Source organism: Oncorhynchus masou, chromosome 9 (genome assembly GCF_036934945.1).
Source record: "Oncorhynchus masou masou isolate Uvic2021 chromosome 9, UVic_Omas_1.1, whole genome shotgun sequence".
Taxonomy (NCBI): Eukaryota; Metazoa; Chordata; class Actinopteri; order Salmoniformes; family Salmonidae; genus Oncorhynchus; species Oncorhynchus masou.
This window is the reverse complement of record NC_088220.1, coordinates 39116618-39139559: the sequence shown is the minus strand read 5'-3', so window position 1 is coordinate 39139559 and position 22942 is coordinate 39116618. Positions and strand designations below refer to the sequence as shown.

Genomic DNA, 22942 nt, shown 5'->3' with positions numbered 1-22942 from the left:
CGGGTCTGTAGTGGAGCAGGTTGAGATCTTCAAGTTCCAACAAACTAACATGGTCCAAGAACACCAAGACAGTCGTGAAGAGAGCACTACAAAACCTATTCCCCCCTCAGGAGAGTGAAAAGATTTGGCATGGGTCCTCAGATCCTCAAAAGGTTCTACAGCTGCACCATGGGCAAGCATGTTGATGGGTTGCATCACTGCCCGGTATGGCAACTGCTCACCCCCCCCCCTTCTACGCTGCTGCCTCTCTGTTATTATCTATGCATAGTCACTTAAATAACTCTACCTACATGTACATATTACCTCAAATACCTGCACGTTGACGCTGTACCGATACGCCCTGTATATAGCCCCGCTATTTTTATTTACTGCTGCTCTTTGAATTATTTGTCGTTCTAATCTCTTACTTTTTTTGGGGGGGGGGGGGGTTTCTTAACTGCATTGTTTGTTACGGGCCTGTAGGTCAGCATTTCATTGTAAGGTCTACTACACCTCTTGTATTCGGCGCATGTGGCAAATAGGATTTGATTTGAAGCAGTCGCTGGCAATTTATGAAATAGCATTGTGCTACATGGCTAAGGAAACACCCAGCTTCAGTGAAGGAACCATAAAACCCCTTTAGATCGAGACAGCAATTAAATTCATGCTCTCAGAGGATAGATGCATGTGCCAATCCCCAGTTTGGTGTGCAACGTACAGTACCAGTCAAACGTTTGGACACACATACTCATTCAAGGGTTTACTTATTTTTTTTTTTACTATTTTCTCCATTGTAGAATAATTATCAAGACATAAACTATGAAATAACACATATGGAAACATTTTGATTCTTCATAGCCACCCTTTGTCTTGATGGCAGCTTTGCACACACTTGGTATTCTCTCAACCAGCTTCATGAGGTAGTCACATGGAATGCATTTCAATTAACAGGTTCAAAGTGAATTTGTGGAATTTCTTTCCTTCCTATTGCATTTGAGCCAATCAGTTGTGTTGTGTCAAGGTACGGGTGATATACAGATGCCCTATTTGGTAAAAGACCAAGTCCATATTATGCCAAGAACAGCTCAAATAAGCCAAGAGAAATTACAGCACATCATTACTTTAAGACATGAAGGTCAGTCAATCCAGAATATTTCAAGAACTTTTAAAGTTTATTCAAGTGCAGTCGCAAAACCCATCAAGTACTATGATGAAACTGTCTCTCATGAGGACCATCACAGGAAAGGAAGACCCAGAGTTACCTCTTCTACAGAGTATAAATTCATTAGAATTAACTGCAGCCCAAATAAATGCTTCACAGAGTTCAAGTAACAGCCACATCTCAACATCAACTGTTCAGAGGAGACTGCGTGAATCAGGCCTTCAAGGTTGATTTGCTGCAAGGAAACCACTACTAAAGGACACCAGTAAGAACACGAGCAAAGGACATTAGACCGGTGGAAATGTGTTCTTTGGTCTGGAGTCCAAATTTGAGATGTTTGGTTCTAACCGCTGTGTCTTTGTGAGATGCAGAGTAGGTGAACGGATGCTCTCTGCATGCGTGGTTCCCGCCTTGAAGCATGAAAGAGAAGGCACAATTCCAGGCACACTTAACCAGCATGGCTACCACCGCATTCTGCAGTGGTACGCCATCCCATCTGGTTTGCATTCAGTGGGATTATCAATTTTTTCTTCAACAGCACAATGACCCAACACCTCCAGGCTGTGTAATTGCTATTTGACCAAGAATGAGAGTGATGGAGTGCTGCATCAGAAGACCTGGCTTCAACAATCAGCCGACCTCAACCCAAGTGAGATGGTTTGGGATGAGTTGGACTGCAGAGTGGAGGAATAGTAGCCAACAAGTGCTCAGCATATGTGGGAACTCCTTCAAGACACTTGGAAAATAATTCCAGGTGAAGCTGGGTGACAGAATGTCAAGAGTGTGCAAAGCTGTCATCAATGCAAAGAGTGGCTACTTTGAAGGTTTTAAAATAAAATAAAAATATTTGGATTTGTTAAACACTTCTTTGAATACTACACTCCATATGTGTTATTTCATAGTTTTGATGTCGTCACTATTATTCTACAATGTAGAAAGAAGAACCCTTTTAATGATTAGGTGTGTCTAAACATTTGATTGGTACTGTATATGCATTAAGTGCTTGCTTTCATTACCACTTTGTCTCATCTCCAATGTGAATTCATGGGACTACACACATTGAGCCAAAGCTCTCCTTTTTTTTCTCTCTCTCTCGTTCTTTCTTTCTCTTTGGCCTTTTTCCAGGTATGATTTTGTGGAGCTCGAGGAGCCGTCTGAGGACACCATCCTGGGCCGCTGGTGCGGGTCCCAGGTACCCGCCAGCCACATGTCCAAAGGCAGTCAGATCCGGGTGAGATTCAGATCTGATGAGTACTTCCCCTCCGAGCCTGGCTTTAGCATTCGCTACTCCCTGCTCCCCATGGTAAGCCATAAGTCATCTTTCCTCTGAGCACATAAACGGCAAACGCTCCCTCACATAATAACCTATTTTGTAACGGCCACTGCTATTCTGTATGTATAAACCTCTCTCGACGTGTTTGTTTTGTCCTGCGTTCATAGCTAAGTGCTGTTGTGATAGAAATCGTGACCTGGATTGCTGTTTGAGGCACCTGTGTGATTGTCTCGCTCTCACACTGCTGTCGATCCAATCAGACAAGGTTTCAAAAAGAGGTGGATGGTGGTGGAGTGTTAATGGTGTTGGGTGAGATTGAGTTTGAGCTCGGCCCAGATGACGTCTAGACTCTCAGACACAGCATGGCCCGCTGACCCTGGTTGGATTCAATCCATGTCTTATTCCTCTCCTCCGACTGGATATAAAAGATGGATTAAAAAGCTGGAAGAGTGGCTCTTTTTCGCTGATTCTTCCGTCCTTTCTTTCTCGGTTCAGTCAGGCTCTATTGGCAGGAGGTGTGGCAGTAATCCCAATTTAGTTCATGAAAGATCACACAACTTTGGATCATACCGCTGTCACTGTCTGTTTATATCCCATGCCTCACATCTTATTAGTCTCTCCTCTTTCTCTTTTTTACTCTCTCCCCCTTTTCCCCATCCTCCCCCCTCCCCTCACTCTTTCTCTCATTTTATATATATATATATATATATAGCCCCCTTCATACCCACACCTTTCACTTGCAAATGCCCAGATACACTGAAGTGAAGGCTGCTGTTTTAACCTGTCATGTTGCAGTTGTGTGCGCCTCTTAGCAAACAGCTCTTCCCTTCATTAATCTGCAATGGCCTGCAGCACAGTCAAATAGTTTCTGTTGCTGACGAGCACTAATGGCAAAAGGAGTTCAGCGACGGTGCTATTTTTTTGGTCTGTTTGACCTTTTTTTTGTCAGCGGAAGAGGCAGGATTTGGTTTATAATTACCACATTCTTTCAATTGGTTTTATTGACTCTGTTCCCTTTGGTAGATGAGCTGACAGTTCTTGAAAGACAGCGACCCGGCTCTACTTATATTACTGGTTTTTGACACTGCCCCAGTTAGAGGGGAATAAAGCAGACTAGAGTTATCACACACAGGAACTTTATTCACACACAGGAGAAGATGAACATTGGGATGGTTTGTAAAGGTATTTGGCAATGTACATGGGAATGAAAAGTGGGAAAACTAGTAGAATGGTTCTGTAAGGGACAGGAACGGGTAATGAATACACACAAGCCGACTGAATACACCAAGGCACAAATGCACAGATACAGAATATAGCAGTAATACTTGTAAAAGGACTGTATATATCGCATATGCCACCTGCAGAGTATTACACCACACAATAAAGTCTCCAAATAGAAGTAATTAACAATGAAAAACACGAAACAAATGTCACACAATTCACTTTGTGCATGCGCACCAGCCCACAAGTCCAGTGATACTATATGAGTAGGCAAGTGGAGGATGCTGAGGGGAGGACGGCTCATAATAATGTCTGGAACGACGTGAATGGAATGGCAGCAAACACATGGATACCATGTGATTGATGCATTTGATACCATTCCACCGATTTTAAGCTGTCACCATCCTCCTGTGGAGCGAGTCCAGTTGTTGATGGGCAGAGACAAATATGTTGCTCTCTGCCACTACTTGAGGGAGACTGCAAGTATTGTGTGTCCTGCAGAGTCAAGAGGATGGGCAGATGTCCAGCCCCCTAAAAAAGCAGACATTGTATATCCCTTTGAGCATGGTGTATCAATACACCCGGTCACTAAAAAGATACAGGCGTCCTTCCTAACTCAGTTGCTGGAGAGGAAGGAAACCACTCAGAGATTTCACCATGAACCCAAAATAGTTTTTAAATTACTTTGATAGGAGAAAACTGAGGATGGATCAACAGCATTGTAGTTACAAACCAGCTTCACCTGGAATGCTTTTCCTAAAGTCTTAAAGGAGTTCCCACATATGCTGAGCACTTGTTGGCTGCTTTTCCTTCACTCTGCAGTCCAACTCATCCCAAACCATCTCAATTGGGTTGAGGTTGGGTGATTGTGGAGGCCAGGTCATCTGATGCAGCAATCCATCACTCTCCTTCTTCGTCAAATAGCCCTTACACAGTGTGTTGGGCCATTGTCCCATTGAAAAACAAATCATAGTCCCACTAAGCGCAAACTAGAAGAGATGGCATATCGCTAAAGAATGCTGTGGTAGCCATGCTGGTTAAGTGTGCCTGGAATTCTTAATAAATCAAAGCAAAGCACCTCCATACCATCACACCACCACCTCCGTGCTTCACGGTGGAAACCACACATGCGGAGAACATCCGTTCACCTACTCTGAGTCTCACATAGACACGGCAATTGGAACCAAAAATCACACATTTGAACTCATCAGATCAAAGGACAGATTTCCACCGGTCTAATGTCCATTGCTCGTGCTTCTTGGCCCAAGCAAGTCTCTTCCTCTTATTGGTGTCCTTTTTAGAAGTGGTTTCTTTGCATGAATTCAACCATGAATGCCTGATTCACGTCTCCTCTTCTGAACAGTTGATGTTGAGATGTGTCTGTTACTTACTGCCATTTATTTGGGCTGCAATTTCTGAGGCTGGTAACTCTAATGAACTTATACTCTGCAGTAGAGGTAACTCTGGGTCTTCTATTCCTGAGGCGGTCCTCATGAGAGCCAGTTTCATCATAGTGCTTGATGGGTCTTGCAACTGCACTTGAAGAAACTTTCAAAGTTCTTGAAATATTCCGGATTGACTGACATTCATGTCTTAAAGTAATGATGGACTGTAATTTCTCTTTGCTTATTTGAGCCGCTCTTGCCATAATATGGTGGCTCAAGAAGGTGTCTTTTACACAGGTAACAAACTGAGATTAGGAGCACTCCTTTTAAGTGTGCTCCTAATCTCAGCTCGATACCTATATAAAAGACACCTGGGAGCCAGAAATCTTTCTGATTGAGAGGGGGTCAAATACTTATTTCCCTCATTAAAATGCTAATCAATTTCTAAACATTTTTACATGTGTTTTTCTGGAGTTTTGTTGTTGTTATTCTGTCTCTCACTGTTCAAATAAAACTACCATTAAAATTATTGACTGATCATTTCTTTGTCAGTGGGCAAACGTACAAAATCAGCAGGGGATCAAATACTTTTTTCCCTCACTGTACATATCCCAACCAGAAGCCTTGGATTACAGTCAACATCCACACCGAGTTAAAGGCTTGAGCTGCCACTTTCATGGAGCGGGACACTAATCCGGACGTTTATATGAAATCCCTCTATGACCTCAGACAAACTATCAAACAGGCAGAGCGTCAATATAGGACTAAGATTGAATCCTACTACACCGGCTCAGACGCTTGTCAGATTTGGCAGGGCTTGCAAGCTATTATGGACTACAAAGGGAAACCCAGCTGCGAGCTGCCCAGTGACGCGAGCCTACCAGATGAGCTAAATGCCTTTTATGCTCACTTCGAGGCAAGCAACACTGAAGCATGCATGAGAGCACCAGCTGTTCCGGACGACAGTGTGATCACACTCTTGGTAGCCGATGTGAGCAAGACTTTTAAACAAGTCAACATTCACAAGGCCACATGATCAGACGGATTACCAGGGTGTGTACTGGACCAACTGGCAAGTGTCTTCGCTGACATTTTCAACCTCTCCCTGACCGAGTCTGTAATACCTACTTGTTTCAAGCAGAGCACCATAGTCCCTGTGCCCAATGATGTGAAGGTAACCTGCCTAAATTAGGCTACCCGGGGCTGCAGGGTAGCCTAGTGGTTAGAGCGTTGGACTAGTGAACAAAAGGTTGAAAGTTCAAATCCCCGAGCTGACAAAGTAAATCTGTCGTTCTGCCCCTGAACAGGCAGTTAACCCACTGTTCCTAGGTCGTCATTGAAAATAAGAGTCTGTTCTTAACTGACATGTCTAGTTAAATAAAGGTTAAAAAAAAAACTTAAATTACTACCGCCCGTAACACTCATGTCGGTAGTCACACCTTCATCCCGTAAACCCTAGACCCACTCCAATTCACGTACCACCCCAACAGATCCACAGATGACACAATCTTAATTGCACTCTACACTGCGCTTTCCCACCTGGAACACCTATGTGAGAATGCTGTTCATTGACTACAGGTCAGCGTTCAACACCATAGTGCCCACAAAGCTCATCACTAAGCTCAGGTCCCTGGGACTAAACACCTCCCTCTTCAACTTCCTGACGGACCGCCCCCAGGTGGTGAGGGTAGGTAACAACACATCTGCAATGCTGATCCTCAACACCGGGGCCCCTCATGGGTGTGTGCTTAGTCCCCTCCTGTACTCCTTGTTCACGCACGACTGCGTAGCCATGCATGACTCAAACTTCATCATTAAGTTTGCTGATGACACAACAGCCTGATCACCGACAACGATGAGCCTATAGGGAGGTGGTCAGAGACTTGGCCATGTGGTGCCAGGGAAACAACCTATCCTTCAATGTGAGCAAGACAAAGGAGATGATAGTGGACTACAAGGAAAGGAGGGCCGACAGGCTCCCATAAACAGACTGGGCTGAAGTAGAGTGGGTCAAGAGTTTCAAGTTCCTTGGTGTCCACATCACCAACAAACTATCATGGTCCAAACACACCAAGACAGTCGTGAAGAGGGCACAACACCTTTTCCCCCTCAGGAGACTGAAAAGATTTGGCATGGGTCCCCAGATCCTTAAAAAGATCTACAGCTGCACCATCACCGCTTGGCATGAGGGTAAGGCAATACAGAGGGTAGTGCGTACGGCCCAATACATCACTGGGGCCAAGCTTCCTGCCATCCAGGACCTGTATACTAGGCGGTGTCAGAGGAAGGCCAGTCACCCAAGTCATAGACTGTTATATTTGCTACCGCATGGCAAGCGGTACCAGAGCACCAAGTCTAGGTCCAAAATGCTCCTTAACAGCTACTACCTCCAAGATATAAGACTGCTGAACAATTCATCAAATGGCCACCCAGACTATTCACTTTACCCCTACCTACATGTACAAATTACCTCGACTAACCTATACATCCGCACATTGACTCAGTACCCCCTGTATATAGTCTCGTTATTGTTACAATCTTATTGTTACTTTTTATTCGATTTTTTATGTTTATTTAGTAAATATTTTCTTAACCAACAACGCAGTTCAAGAAATAGAGTTAAGTGCTTGTAAGTAAGCATTTCACAGTAAGGTCTAAAGCCTGTTGTATTCGGCGCTTGTGACAAATAAAATGTTATATGATTCACCTGTTCAGTCTGTCATGGAATGAGCAGGTTTTCCTAATATTTTGTACAGTCAGTGTATATAATCATCACTCATACAATGCAAGATTGACCATAGACAATGTCTGAAAGACCAGATGGGACTTGATATTTGTTTGGTTCTTCTCCTTTATCTCTAAGCCAAATATCATGGGAGAGATAGTTATAAAGCAGATAGATTTACGGAGAATAAGGATCTCACAGATTTGAAGGTTTTGGTACCCTTTTACAGAATAATGTACGCAATGACTTCTGTCAATCCATAGAGAATAGTTACCCCACAACCTTAAAATCTGGCCCACCAACATCAACTTTTATTGCTTAGAATCCCATCCAAGCACTATAGAAGTTCTAAGATGGGGAATGAATCTATTTTATTTATGGATGTGAAAGTCATGAGGGTAGAGAAGATGAGGACAGCTTACAGTACTTCTACTCTAGTATGTTTTTATTCACAAATCACAGATCATTTTAACGATCTCAGATCTGAACCCTAAATCGCTAGGTAAACTTTTCTGTATTCTGCATCAATCCTAATCGGAGTGAAAATTTGTAAATACTGATTATCTTATCAAATATTATCTTACACAATATACAACACCATGCTTTAGGCACTCCAAATCTCTAAATCCATAACCGAGTAAGAATCCAGTTTGCTGTAGGATTTGTGCCTCCTTAAACATTGGTTCCCAAAAGCAATGTTGAGTTCTCCTCTAAGGTCTACAATTTGTAAATTTGTTTTTCCTCTGTGGTATTTACAGTTGTATATTTTTCTTGTAGAACTGTTCTGTTCTGGGGAAGGAGGTGTGTTTTGGCTTAGTCTCCGGCATAGGGTGCACATCAAGAGTTGTGGCTGGATCATGAGGTGCTATTTATAATGGAGGGGAATATATTGTAGATCCTACAATTCTGCTGCCTGCTGTCTTCTCCATGGTACTGATGCATTTTAGGGGCATTGTCATTTTGTTTCTTTCCCATTTGACATTTCATTTTGGAGTCTGTGGTAGTACCGTACATCATAAGCTATAGAATAGGAGATTCTGTCTGTGTAATGAAGTCATGTGGATAGGATATAAATCTTTCTCATGCATCCACTACCTGACAGAAACATGTATATTCGAGACGGAATCATTGATCTTCATGAATGTTTAGGCTTCTCAGGTGATTGCTTGGGACTTGACTTCTTTACACTACTCTAACCACGCTTCCATCCACAGTTCGTGTAATATCATGCCATATAAAAAAAATCACACAATGTGATGCAAAATGGATGTTTCGGGTACAATTTTCTAAATGCAGACCGATCATTTGAGCATTCGGTATGGTGTCTTTTTGTGTCTGAAATGTAATATGTGAGAAATGGCATATCAGTCATGTGACTCGTTGGGATGGCATGCATTATTAGGCTGGAGATTAAATAAATTATGATCAACTTCACAGGGTGGTGCAAGGTGATGCGCTTGAGGCTCCTTTCCAATAAATATTGAGGATCTTATTCTGGTGACATGATGATCGATGCTTGCAACAGTTTTTCTGACAGCTATCGGTAGAGTGGAAAATGCAATGGAAACACATTGAACATTTCAATTTTTATTCGACATGTGAAAACTTTTGTGTGCTACGTCATCGCGCATTGACTTTTACCCGCAACAAGTCAGTTTGGTGGAAACACACCACTGGTGGGAAAATGCACATTTTCTTCATGCAGATTTTTTGAATATTTGCATGAAAATCTGTCGCCAATTGGATGGAAACCGATAGTGGGATTGAATCAATTCTATTTAGTTTTTCATTAGTTAGACACTCCATTTTGTTTTTCCAGGTTTCTGTTTTTTCAGGTTTTCTCTGTCAGTCACACTTAGATGATTATTAAGTCCACAACAGTGCTTAAACCATACCAGGAGACTACTTTTCAGGTCTGGGAAAAGTCTAATGCATTTTGTGGTATGGTTACCTTTTAATTGATCTGTGCACCAGCCATAGACCGTTGTTTGGTTAGCAATATTTCTGTAGCGCTCATGTGATTAGAGTTTGCAAAACAAATGTCCACTGGATTGATGCAAATTGATGCAAAAACTACTTTGTAGTTAATACAAAATTGAGAAGGCTTTTGGAAACGGTACTGGTAGAAAAACGGACACACCAGACAGTGCCTTTGCCTCTTCAGACAGTTGAAGGAAATTATGAATCACTGCTGCATTTTGTTGATGTCATGGCAAATTACTGCATTTTCTCCCAAGTTCAATACATTTAGGTGATTTAGTGATTTCCTACTAAGTTCAATACATTTTAGAATATTGTTGAATTCCATTTTAAAGTCTGGATTCTGTGTTTCTGTCCTCATTCTCCGCAGCGCAGATTTTATAGCTCCATATGTACAGGTAACTGCCAAAATGATGAAAACACTTAAGTAATTAAGGGATACAAAGTACATTGAAAGCAAGTCCTTCCACACATTTGTGGTTCCTGAGTTTATGGAGGAATTAACATCCCATCATGCTTAAGGTTATATACAAATGCTGGGCAGGCCTCTATTTTGGCCATTTATTTTGGCACCCATAGGTTGATAATGCTGCCATCCAAAGGGCAATATGAAGCATTTGTCATGGCTGTCTCAGTCACTAGATCTCAACCCAATTGAACACTTATAGGAGATTCTGGAACGGCGCCTGAGATGGCGTTTTCCACCACCATCAACAAAACAACAAATTATGGCATCTCTCGTGGAAGAACGGTGTCACATCCCTCCAATACATTTCCAGACACTTTTTGTTACCGGTCTATTGATCATGCATTTATAATTGCATACATCCCTAAATACTGCCTCTGTCCATCCATGCATAAACGAGAGGAAGAACAAGGTGGCATGTCATTCATGTTTCGACTTGGGGCAGACAATTAATGGCCAGCAAGAGTGTTTATTGGTGGAAATCACGAGAGGAAAGGTTAGCTTTGGCCTCACTTCGGCCTGGCTTCTCTCTGAGCATTCCTCGGGCACTGGAAGGCCCCAATGAACAGCAGCACTCTGTTCCTCTGTGGTTAACCAACGCTACTGGAACCTCAGGTCATGGCGGCAGCACTTGTTTATATTTAAACAAGCAATAATTCCTCTTTACCACTTCCAAGGAAAGGGGATATTCTTAGGAAGAGATTTATTGTAATTCGTGGGAAGAGATTTTGGAAACGCTAAAAAGGTCCAGGCGAAGAGGTTGTTAAAACACAGCGTGGCTCGAGAAAAAATTTGTTTCTCTGAATGGGAGCGAAAAAAGAAAACTGAAATGCCATTGTCTCCCTAAATGTCAGCGTCACGGTGACCCATTTGTCACACGATACCTCCAGTAAGTTGACCTTCGTTCTTTATGGGACTGAGGTCCATTGTGCCTTGACACTTATTGTGGAGAAACATAATACTATTTTAAATATAAAGTACCAGTCAAAAGGTTTTCTTTATTTTTCATATTTTCTACATTGTAGAGTAATAGTGAAAACATCAACTATGAAATAAAACAGATGGAATCATGTAGTAACCAAAAAAGTGTTAAACCAAATCCAAATATATTTTAGATTTGAGATTCTTCAAAGTAGCCACCCTCTGCCTTAATGACAGCATTGCACACTCTTGGCATTCTCTCAACCAGCTTCATGAGGTAGACACCTGGAATGCATTTAAATTAACAGGTGTGCCTGGTTAAAAGTTAATTTGTTGAATATCTTTCCTTCTTAATGCGTTTGAGCCAATCAGTTGTGTTGTGCCAAGGTAGGGGTGGTATACAGAATATAGCCCTTTTTGGTAAAAGACCACGTCCATATTATGGCAAGAGCAGCTCAATTACGCAAAGAGAAATGACAGCCATTATTTTGTGAGCCATTATTTGACCATGCTGGTCATTTATGAACATCTTGGCCATGTTCTGTTATAATCTCCACCCGGCACAGCCAGAAGAGGACTGGCCACCCATCATAGGTTCCTCTAGGTTTCTTCCTAGGTTTTGGCCTTTCTAGGGAGTTTTTCCTAGCCACCGTGCTTCTACACCTTCATTGCTTGCTGTTTGGGGTTTTAGGCTGGGTTTCTGTACAGCACTTTGATAGATTAGCTGATGTAAGAAGGACTATATAAATTGATTTGATTTTGACAGTCCATCATTACTTTAAGACATGAAGGTCAGTCAATGCGGACTTTTTCATGAACTTTGAAAGTTTCTTCAAGTGCAGTCACAAAAACCATCAAGTGCTATGATGAAATTGGCTCTCATGAGGACGACCACAGGAAAGGAAGACCCAGAGCTATCTCTGCTGCAAAGGATACGTTTGTTAGAGTTCACTGCACCTCAGATTGCAGCCCAAATAAATGGTTAAGTGTTGAAGTAACAGACACATCTCAACAGCAACTGTTCAGAGGAGGAGACGTGAATCAGACATTCATGGTTGAATTGCTGCAAAGAAACCACTACTAAAGGACACCAATAAGAAGAGACTTGCTTGGGCCAAGAAACACAAGCAATTTGCATTAGATCGGTGGAAATCTGTCCTTTGGTCTGATGAGTCTAGATTTGAGATTTTTGGTCCAACCGGCGTTGGTGGAGAACGGATGAGTAGGTGATCGGATGATTTCTGCTTGTGTGGTTCCCACCTTGAAGCATGTAGGAGGAGGTGTGGGGGTGCTTTACTTTGTCCTTAAGCCATTTTGCCACTACTTTGGAAGTATGTTTAGGCTCATTATTCATTTGGAAGACCCATTTGAGACCAAGTTTTAACTTCCTGACTTATGTCTTGAGATGTTGCCTCAATATATCCACAGAATGTTCCTTTCTCATGAAGCCATCTATTTTGTGAAGTGCACCAGTCCCTCCTGCAGCAAAGCACCCCCACAACATGATGCTGCCACCCCCGTGCTTCACAGTTGGGGTGGTGTTCTTCGGCTTGCAAACCTCCCCTGTTTTCCTCCGAACATAACGATGATCAATATGGCCAAACAGGTCTATTTTTGTTTCATCCGACCAGAGGACTTTTCTCCAAAAATGGATCTTTGTCCCCATGTGCAGTTGCAAACCGTAGTATGTCTGTTTTGAAGCAGTGGCTTCTTGTTTGCTGAGCGGCCTTTCTGGGAATGTCGATATAGGACTCGTTTTACTGTGGATATAGATACTTTTGTACCTGTTTCCTCCAGCAGCTTCACAAGGTCCTTTGCTGTTGTTCTCAGACTGATTTGCACTTTTCGCACCAAAGTACGTTCATCTCTAGGAGACAGAATGCATCTCCTTCCCAAGCGGTATGACTGCTGCGTGGTCCCATGGTGTTTATCCTTGCGTACTATTGTTTGTATAGATGAACGTGGTGCCTTAAGTAATTTGGAAATTGCTCCCAAGGATGAACCAAACTTGTGGAGGTCTACAATTTTTTTTGTGTTCTTGGCTGATTTCTTTTGATTTTCCCATGATGTCAAGCAAAGAGGCACTGAGTTTGAAGGTAGGCCTTGAAATACATCCACAGGTACACCTCCAATTGACTCAATTAGCCTAGCAGAAGCTTCTAAAGCCATGACATCATTTTCTGGAATTGTCCAAGCTGTTTGAAGGCACAGTCGACTAAGTGTATGTAAACTTCTGACCCACTGGAATTGTGATACAGTGAATTATAAGTGAAATAATCTGTCTGTAAACAATTGTTGGAAAAATTACATGTCATGCACAAAGTAGATGTCCTAACCGCCTTGCTAAAACTAAAGTTTGTTAACAAGAACGTTGTGGATTGGTTGAAAAATACGTTTTAATGACTCCAACCGAAGTGTATGTAAACTTCTGACTTCAACTGGTGTCACTTAGAAATGTCCTTGTTTTTGATAGAAAGGCAGATTTTTTTGTCTTTTAAAATATCATCAAATTGATCAGAAATGCAGTGTGGACATTGTTAAGGTTGTAAATGACCATTGTAGCTGGAAATGGAAGATAAAAAAAGAATAATGGATTATCTACATAGGCATACAGAGGCCCATTATCAGCAATCATCACTGTGTTCCAATGGCACGTTGTGAGCTCTTCCAAGTTTATCATTTTAAAAGGCTAATTGATCATTAGAAAACCCTTTTGCAATTATGTTAGCACAGCATACAACTGTCCTTCTTTAGACTAGTTGAGTATCTGGAGCATCAACATTTGTGGTTTCGAATACAGGCTTACTTCTGAAACTCATCCATCTGTTCTTGTTCTGAGAAATGAAGGCTATTCCATGCCAGAAATCTCATACAACGCTGTGTACTACTTCCTTCACAGAACAGCGCATACTGGCTCTAAGCGTCAACAGTGAGGAGGCTGGCCTTCTAGGCAGAGTTCCTCTGTTTAGTGTCTGTGTTCTTTTGCCCATCTTAATCTTTTATTTTTATTGGCTTTTTATGAGATGGCTTTTTCTTTGCAACTCTGCCAAGAAGGCGAGCATCCCGAAGTCACCTCTTCTAACTTTTGAATGTGTGTGTGTGTGTGTGTGTGAGATTACACTGAGTGTACAAAACATTAAGAACACCATTCCATGACAGACTGACCAGGTGACTCCAGGTGAAAGCTGTGATCCCTTATTGATGTCACTTGTTTAATCCAATTCAATCAGTGTAGATGACAGTGAGGAAACATGCTTAACAGTTGCCTTTGCTTGTTTTGGTTGTTTCAGATTAGTTTGTCATTTACAGTCACCCTTATTTTAAATGTAGTAAGAATAGAATGTTTCCAAAGACTTCTACATTTATGCGGGTGGTATCATGATTACGGATAGTCCTGAATGATTCGTGAATAATAATGAGTGAGAAAGTTAGACACCCAAATATCATACCTCCAAGACATGCCAACCTCTCATAATTACAATAACAGGGGAGGCTAGCTTTTTTAGATGGGGGAATGATATTTGTTTGTCAGTAACTTTCTCACTCATCATTATTCACGATTCATTCAGGACTATCAGTAATCAAGTAGGAGTGTTAAGAAACATATTATATTCTTGTTTGCATTAAAAGTGACTCCAAAATTAAGCAATACATGATTTCAATTGGGCACAAAATAATTTGAAATGCAACCAAAACAAACTATAAACGTGTTAGAAGCGTTTGGTGAGTCACAAGCTTGATGTAATCATTGTGTGCTTGAAATATGGAACATAATACTAAACTTTTGACTACTTTAATAAACATACAGTGCGTTGGTATTCAGACCCCTTGACTTTTTCCACAATTTGTTACGTTACAGCTGTTTTCTGAAATGGATTTAATGTTTTTTTCCCCATCCTCGGTCGAGACACAATACTTGATAATGACAAAGCAAATACATGTTTTTGGAGATTTTTGCAAATGTATTAAAAATAAGTATTCAGACTCCATACTTTGTTGAAGCACAGCCTCAAGTCTTCTTGGATATGATGCTACAAGCTTGGCACACCTGTATTTGGGGAGTTTCTCCCACTCTTCTCTTCAGATCCTCCCAAGCTCTGTCAGCTTGGATGGGGAGTGTCACTGCATAGCTATTCTGTTCAGGTCTCTCCAGAGCTGTTCAAGTCCAGGCTCTGGCTGGGCCATTCCTGCATTGTCTTGGCTGTGTGCTTAGGGTTCTTGTCCTTTTGGAAGGTGAACCTGAGTACTCTGGAACAGGTTTTCATAGTCTCCCAGTCCCTGATACTGAAACACATCCCCACAGCATGATGCTGCCACCCATGCTTCACCGTAGGGATGGTGCCAGGTTTCCCCCAGATGTGATTCTTAGCATTCTGGCGAAAGACTTCAATCTCCACCACCAAGACTCTTCCTAGAGATGTCTACCATCGGGTTCTTGGTCACCTCACTGACCAAAACCCTTCTCACCCATTTGCTCAGTTTGGCTGGGCAGCCATCTCTAGGAAGTCTTGGTGGTTCCAAACTTCTTCCATTTAAGAATGATGGAGACCACTGTTCTTGGGGACCTTCAATGTGTTTTTTTTGGTACCCTTACCCATCTCTGTGCCTTGAGACAATCCTGTCTCAGAGCTCTATGGACAATTCCTTCGACTTGGTTTTTGCTCTGACATGCACTGTCAACTGTGGGACCTTATATTGACAGGTGTGCCTTTCCAAATAATTTCAAATCAATTGAATTTACCACAGGTGGACTCGAATCAAGTTGTAGAAAATGTTTACCTCATAGTCATTGTATCAGTTTAAATTCAAATCGCTTGACTACAAAACAACAACAACAACAAAAAAATGCGTCATTGTCCCAATACTTTTGGAGCTCACTGTTTGTGTAGTATTCTGTAACAATGTATCTACTTATTTATGCAATATTTGTGTCATATTTCCCAGCAGTGGAGCTGATCACATTCCTCCACAATATGCAACCCTGCAAGAAAGTGACAATGGCTTACACAATGGGATTGAGGTTCAACACTTTTTTTATATGTTTTCCTGGATTTAGACGTTCCTGTCAGACATTATTCATTGCCCCCTGGCATAGTTAATGTGTATATACATACACTGAGTGTACAAAACATTAAGAACACCTGCTATTTCCATGACAGACTGACCAGGTGAAAGATATGATGCCTTATTGATGTCACCTGTTAAATCAGGGTCGATCAAGGGGAGGAGACAGGTTAACAAAGGATGTTTAAGCCTTGCAACAATTGAGGCATGGATTGTGTATGCGTGAATGGGCACGACAAAATATTTAACAGCCTTTGAACATGGGATGTTAGTAGGTGCCAGGCGCACCGGTTTGTGTCAAGAACTGCAATGCTGATGGGTTTTTCACGGTTAACAGTGTCCCGTGTGTATCAAGAATGGTCCACCACCCGAAGGACATCCAGCCAACTTGACAAGACTGTGGGAAACATTGGAGCCAACATGGGCCGGCATCCCTTTGAAACGCTTTTTGACACCTTGTCGAGTCCATGCCCCAATGAATTGAGGCAGTTCTAGGCGTGCCAGTCAATATTAGGAAGGAGTTCTTAATGTTTTGTACACTGTGTCCATTCACCTCTGCACATGCCTCAGATGTCTAGTTCTGCTCTACCACTCCTCACTCTACACACACACACACACACACGGTCCACTCTGTCATTTCTGGCAGGAGTTGTGGTCTAAGCCCCTTGTCTGCCTGCTAAGCTATTTTCCTTATAAAAGATTGACACAGCTTGCAACCAATTTTAAACACCTTTTAGCTATGGCTGCAGAATACAATAGACGCTATTCTGTGCTGGGCTAATTCTTAGCCGATGAAGTTGTGGCTAAGATGAAATACTTAGTATCAGGCACCACAATAAAAAATAAAAAAGTTAGAATGTGAACATGTTAACTGCAGTTATAAGGCAAAAATATTTGCAGGGTTGCTATGCAAGGAGATGTCATAGCTTAGTTATGTCAAAGTGAGCCGAGTTGATGACTTGCACATTTTGATAGCAGTGCAAATAATTGGCTAAATACAGGTAATCTGACTCAGTTCAGTCGCATTTTATATTGGTGGTTTTGTCTGTCTTTCCTTTTTATTACAAATACAATTGTATTGTGTGGTGGTGCTGTTAGTTACAAGTATAAGGAAACATTCAATTACAAACACAATCACTCAAAGGTCTTCAGACTTTCACATTTAAGTCAACGTTGGTATTGTTCCACCAATGACAATTTTCACCACATTGGTATTTGGGAAATAACCCTCTGCGCTTCCATATCTACCATCCCATAATGGATGATCGCTTCTGCTACAACTGAACAATTTGGAGGAAAAACTAAGACTACAGAACGACCGTACTCGTGATACCACAGTTGAACAATTTCAGAGAAGTCATGCTAGTCCAAAGTTATGCCTTTTAGTCAGGGCTCTCATCATCTTCACAAAACTTCACATTTCATCTGTCTCTTTAAGGAGCGCTTGGCTGCCACTTCTGACGCCGTGCCTACAGAGTGCCGTTAATTGGAGGAGTGTAGCACCGTCTGCATTCACAAGCTGTTAATGGTTCCCATTCTACACTGGTATCCACTGCCAAGACCAGGCAACAGTAACAGGATTCACATTGCGTGCTTTTGCTATGAAGCAAAAATCTCTACTTTTCTCATAGAAAGGCAATGGCAAGATGTTTTGCCTTTCGTTGATCTCCAGAGACAATTATTTCATGCTCTTGATGTTCTTTTTTGGTATTTATGATAAATATTGTCTTTTTAATCAAACCGCATGACCAGTGCATTTGGATGACAATTCCTGTCACATTTGACTTTGCCCACTTTTCAAAGAACTGCCATTCACAGTAAGTCTCCATGTTTTTTTTATTCAATGTGAAGTTGTTCAGACAAGGCACCACAAACATCAACAGATCACTAAACCACTTGGCATAAATACATTTGCATAAACTACATTTTCCAACCTCTGCCTCAGCCATGTTGCTAAACTCTAGCCTTCCTCTCTAATCTTATCATGCAGTGGCAGCACCAAAGGGAGCCAAATGTTGAAGAAGTGCTGACGGTAATTTCAGAGTGTATTACATGGTATTACATTGTCAGTGAATCAGAACAGACGTTCCCGTATCGCTTCCATTATTCAATGTGACATTGCCAATCCTGTGGCGACTCCTTTTCCCTGATTCGTTCTGTATCCCTTTAGTCTGTCTGAGATGAAAACTGTCCCCCCCCCATCAAATCTCTCTTTTTCCTCTATTATGACTCCTGTCAAGATTTCTTGATTGTTTGATTGTTTGTCATCTAGGCATTAGACATTTTACATAGGATTTTTGTCAAAGCTTTTGATAGGCCTTCACTGTGATAATATAGGGAGTTGGATTCCACTAGTAATCAATGTACAAAATAAAGTAAAGGTTTTAGTGCTGCTTTTTAGTGTCCATATTAGCAGTGCTCGCTTGCTGGTGTCACAGTGATGCATTCAACTTGTCAGTCACACAGGATTGGGTCTGTATTGCCACGTAAAGCTACACGCAAGCTGACATGTCAGACAGAATGAGCAGAGATGGTGCACTACTTTTCAACACAGGCAATGGACCTTAGTCAAAAGTAGTGCACTATATAGAGAATTGGGTGTAATAAGCCAGAGTATCACAGACCAGAAAGGTATCTGGTGGATTAGTCTCATGTGGGGATACCAATACCCCAGGCATCAATCTACTGCACCGCTCTGTGTCTTAGGTGGAGATATCAGTCAGGGAAAACAAATGGAACTGATGAGTCTTAACTTGAGCCTTGTTGCTGCTGTAGTTATGTCAGGATGAAAATGTAGCTGAGAGAAGTGGAATCTACAGTGATGCCAAAACAAATGGAGCTTTGATGTTCGGTTTTGTAATGCACTGTAGCACAATCACTCATTATGTAGAGCTTAAGTTACTTTGTATGGGGATTTTGCTGGTAATAACTGTAACTCAGTTTAAACCTCTCTCTAAAAGTGGCCATTAAATTATGTTTAATTCAGTTTAGACCACTGTGCCTGAAGTCTATGAAACTTTTTCCCCATTTTCCTTTGTGTCGGTTTTCTTATGTGTGTGTCGAAGCCCGAGGTAACTCCATCTCTGCAGAGCGCAGATGCGTTGTCTGAGGCCGTGGCTGGCCTCGGTACCGTGGAGGAGGTCATGAAGTACCTGGAGCCTGAGAGATGGCAGCTTGACATGGAAGACCTATACAAGCCTACGTGGCAGATCCTGGGGAAGTCATTCCTCCACAACAAGAAATCCAGAGGTACAGCGACTGCCACTTCTCAAACAGCTAACAACAGGGGTTCTAGTGATAGGAATTGCAGTGGAAGAAAGGTCTGTCATGTTGAGATGGAGGGAAAAACAGATATACAGCTGCAGTTGAGCATAACCTTTCACAGACAGTTTTATCTTGAAATGATATCTTGGCAATTGAACCTGTTTTAGAAATTGATGCCCCTTTTTGGAATATAGTAAAAGGTATCTAATCCGTTTAGGTTGACGTGGTGAGGTTTAATCTATTTCTTGAACAGGAGTGGATCTCAACCTGTTGAGAGAAGAGGTGAGACTGTACAGTTGCACGCCGCGCAACTTCTCCATCTCCCTGCGCGAGGAGCTCAAGAGGACGGACGCCATCTTCTGGCCCAGCTGCCTCCTGGTGAAGCGCTGCGGGGGCAACTGTGCCTGCTGCTCGCATCGCTGCTCCGACTGCCAGTGTGTGCCTACCCGGGTCGTCAAGAAGTACCACGAGGTAAAAGTGTGGCAACTTTCCCAATTTTCTGAGATTTTAATAACCCTGGAATCAGAAGGGAATGACCTGGAAATCCAGGATTTCTGGAAAACCTGGGAATTTTGGGAAAGTTATTAGAAGTTAACTTTGCAGCTCTAGACAAGGGTCATAATGTGCTACTTAAACTTGAAGTTAATTCTTTTTCAGAAAGATCAGCATAATAAATGCAAGATAATGTATCACAACAAAATGACATTTGGTTATTTATGTGTATATTCAAAAATCCACAAAGAAAATATTGGTGTGATTCCACCAAACAGACTTGTTGCGGATAAAAATCAGTGGGTGACGACGTAGTGCACACAATGTACTTTTTCACTTAAGCTTTCATGTACCAAATAAAAATATAAAGTTCAATGTGTTTCCATCGCGTTTTCAACTCTACAGATTAAATTGCGTTACGAGCCAACAGCTTGCAAGATACTATGCGGGTAGGCTCATCTACATTGAGATTATTATGGATAACAGAGAGAGATTTTTATTTTATTAGTCAGATTGCTGTCAAGCTTCAATCATATCATGTTACCAGAATAATACTCTCGATATTGATTGGAAAGGAGCATCAAGATTACGTGCACTTTCACCACCCTGTAAAGTTCATCATAACGTTTTGCATCTGTAGCCTAATAAGCTGCATGGTTTCCTGAGTCGTAGTGGGAGGACCACACACCATATCATCGCGTGACTCCAAGTTTACGTCGATATGATGGTCTTTATATCCCTTTTTGGCTCATAAAGGTGTTTCCACCACCATTTCCCGCATAAAACATTTTACGGACACAAAAAGATTCCACCATGTCAAAAGAACAAATGATCTGTCGGCATTTATAGAAATTGTACAGAGACTACCTGTTTCCATCACAGCTGTGAATATAATATATATATATACATACACACACACACACACACACACACGTATCAATGTGTTTGAAGTTGTTTTGGTGCAGTGCCTGTTCCAAACTCTCAATCTGAGCTCTGGCTTGCCACTCTCTGTAGGTTCTCCTGCTGAAGCACCGAAGCGGGGGCCGAGGCTTGCAGAAATCCATGACCGATGTGCCCTTGGAACACCACGAGGAGTGCGACTGTGTTTGCAAAGACGACTGGGACTGATCTCAAACCTGTGTACCGGTGCCACCGGCATCCCAGGAGACACTCGAAACTGCACTCGTCTTCCAGCATCTCCCAGGCAAACCCTAACCATCTCCATTGAGAGTGAGGAGAAAATGGGATTGCTTTGCTTGTCCTTTCTCATCTTGCTAATTGGACGAGAATACAAACTGACTGGAACTAAATCATTTGTGGATGGATCTTGACGCTGTGGAGGACCTGTAGCGGACTGAGTGCATTGTAGAGACAGGAATGATAGACCTATCTTATTCATTGTTCACTCTGAAGGCTCTCTCTCCCTTTGCTTCTCAGAGATCGGAACTGGTGCTAAGGGACATCTTTGGCAGCGCCGGTTTAGCGTCATTCTTTTGTGTGCCTTTAAGGGGTCTTGTTGAAATTCAACACACGTGGTCAGAGAGTATCTCGGAAAATGGGCTCCTTCTTCAAGTACTTTTCTGTACAGAAATGAGCTTCCTTCAGGCCAATCCCTCTGGTACTTTATTAGTCCTTATAAAACAGGAAAATAATGGTCCTTTTTATCAGCGATTCCCCACTCCCCTCTGTTTTCCCATCTATTAGATCTTTGGAGTGACATAATGGTAATGTTGACTGTCTTACTGATACAAAATATATTATGTGTAAGTATTTCATTTTCATGGTTTTTCCTGTACTGTTGTATTTTTCTACCAAAGATACTTGTATTCATTGAGGAGATAAAGTTGCACACTTAAACCAAGTGGGTACAGTTTTGTTGCATTTCAACGTACATACCGTCGTAGCAAAGGTGTAAAAATTTGCTTGCTTTATAACTTCATATAACCCCAACTAGTGCGTGGAACAGAATGGATACTCAATATTTATTTGTTCAATGAAAGGGAAGTTATTGTCCAGAATGCTTTTTTGTATGCTGAAATGGTCGTTTCTCTGTCATTTGTACAGTTGTTGAGTGTCCATCTTCAAATATTTTAATTTCTATGTCCACACCATGTCAAATGTGGGTGTGTTCTCTTCTCTGCATACCAAAGTTATTTAACATGACCTTTTATGATCTATTTTGTAGTATTTATCTGTCAGTAGAAATAAATCAGTCAATGTGTTACTGGAGATGGGTACTTGTATTTTGACATAGTCCTCTGCAATTTAAGGACTTTCAGTTGGTGTCAAGATAAAGCATTGTGTCTGTTTCTCATTGTTATTGTAATGGTATAAATTAGTATTATCAGGGAATTTTGACTGAGGAAATTGCATTTGGTTGCATATCAGTCATCTAACAGAATAGGATTATGGTAATAGATCCTTCTACATACATGCCTACGCTCTTAGAAAAAAAGGGTTCCAAAAGGATTCTTTAGCTGTCCCCATAGGAGAACCCTTTTTGGTTTCAAGTAAAAACCCTTTTGAGTTCCATGTAGAACCCTAAGTGGAAATGGTCCTACATGGAACACAAAACAGTTCTACTTGGAACCAAAACTGTTTTTTCCCCCAAAGGGTCTCCTATTCGGACAGCCAAAGGACCATTTTAGGTTCTAGATAGCACCTTTTTAAGTATGCCTGTTGTGACACCTTATACACTTCATGGACAAAGTATAATAGGATGTAAAACAGTGAAATTACTTTTCTGACTGTGCATTTCATCAACAGTGGGTACTGTCAATGTGAAAAACCCACCACTGTCAGATATCAGTGTAAATAGCTGTTATATGCACCAGTAATCTAGGAACTCTACTCATGTCTCTCAATTTATGAGGTCGGAAAATAATCAAACAATTACATTCACAGTTGTTGTTTAATCAAGGAATGGCTAAGGTAATGGCTGATTGGATTTCCAATGTGCATATTTTATTGCCACTCTATAACAAAACAATTAGATATAACTTCTCCCTGC

The 22942-nt window shown here is 41.6% G+C and overlaps 1 protein-coding gene across 1 annotated transcript in view; it reads left to right on the top strand.

The window, feature by feature from the left end:
* The window catches only part of LOC135545980 (platelet-derived growth factor C-like), an 87207-nt gene extending 65048 nt beyond the window's left edge, over positions 1–22159 (top strand). Inside the window, exons 3-6 of the mRNA XM_064974003.1 lie at positions 2267–2444; positions 19242–19425; positions 19694–19911; positions 20947–22159. Coding sequence (XP_064830075.1) covers positions 2267–2444; positions 19242–19425; positions 19694–19911; positions 20947–21060 — 694 coding nt within the window. The 3' untranslated portion in view covers positions 21061–22159. The remainder of the gene's footprint in view (positions 1–2266; positions 2445–19241; positions 19426–19693; positions 19912–20946) is intronic.
* Positions 22160–22942: the final 783 nt, after the last annotated feature.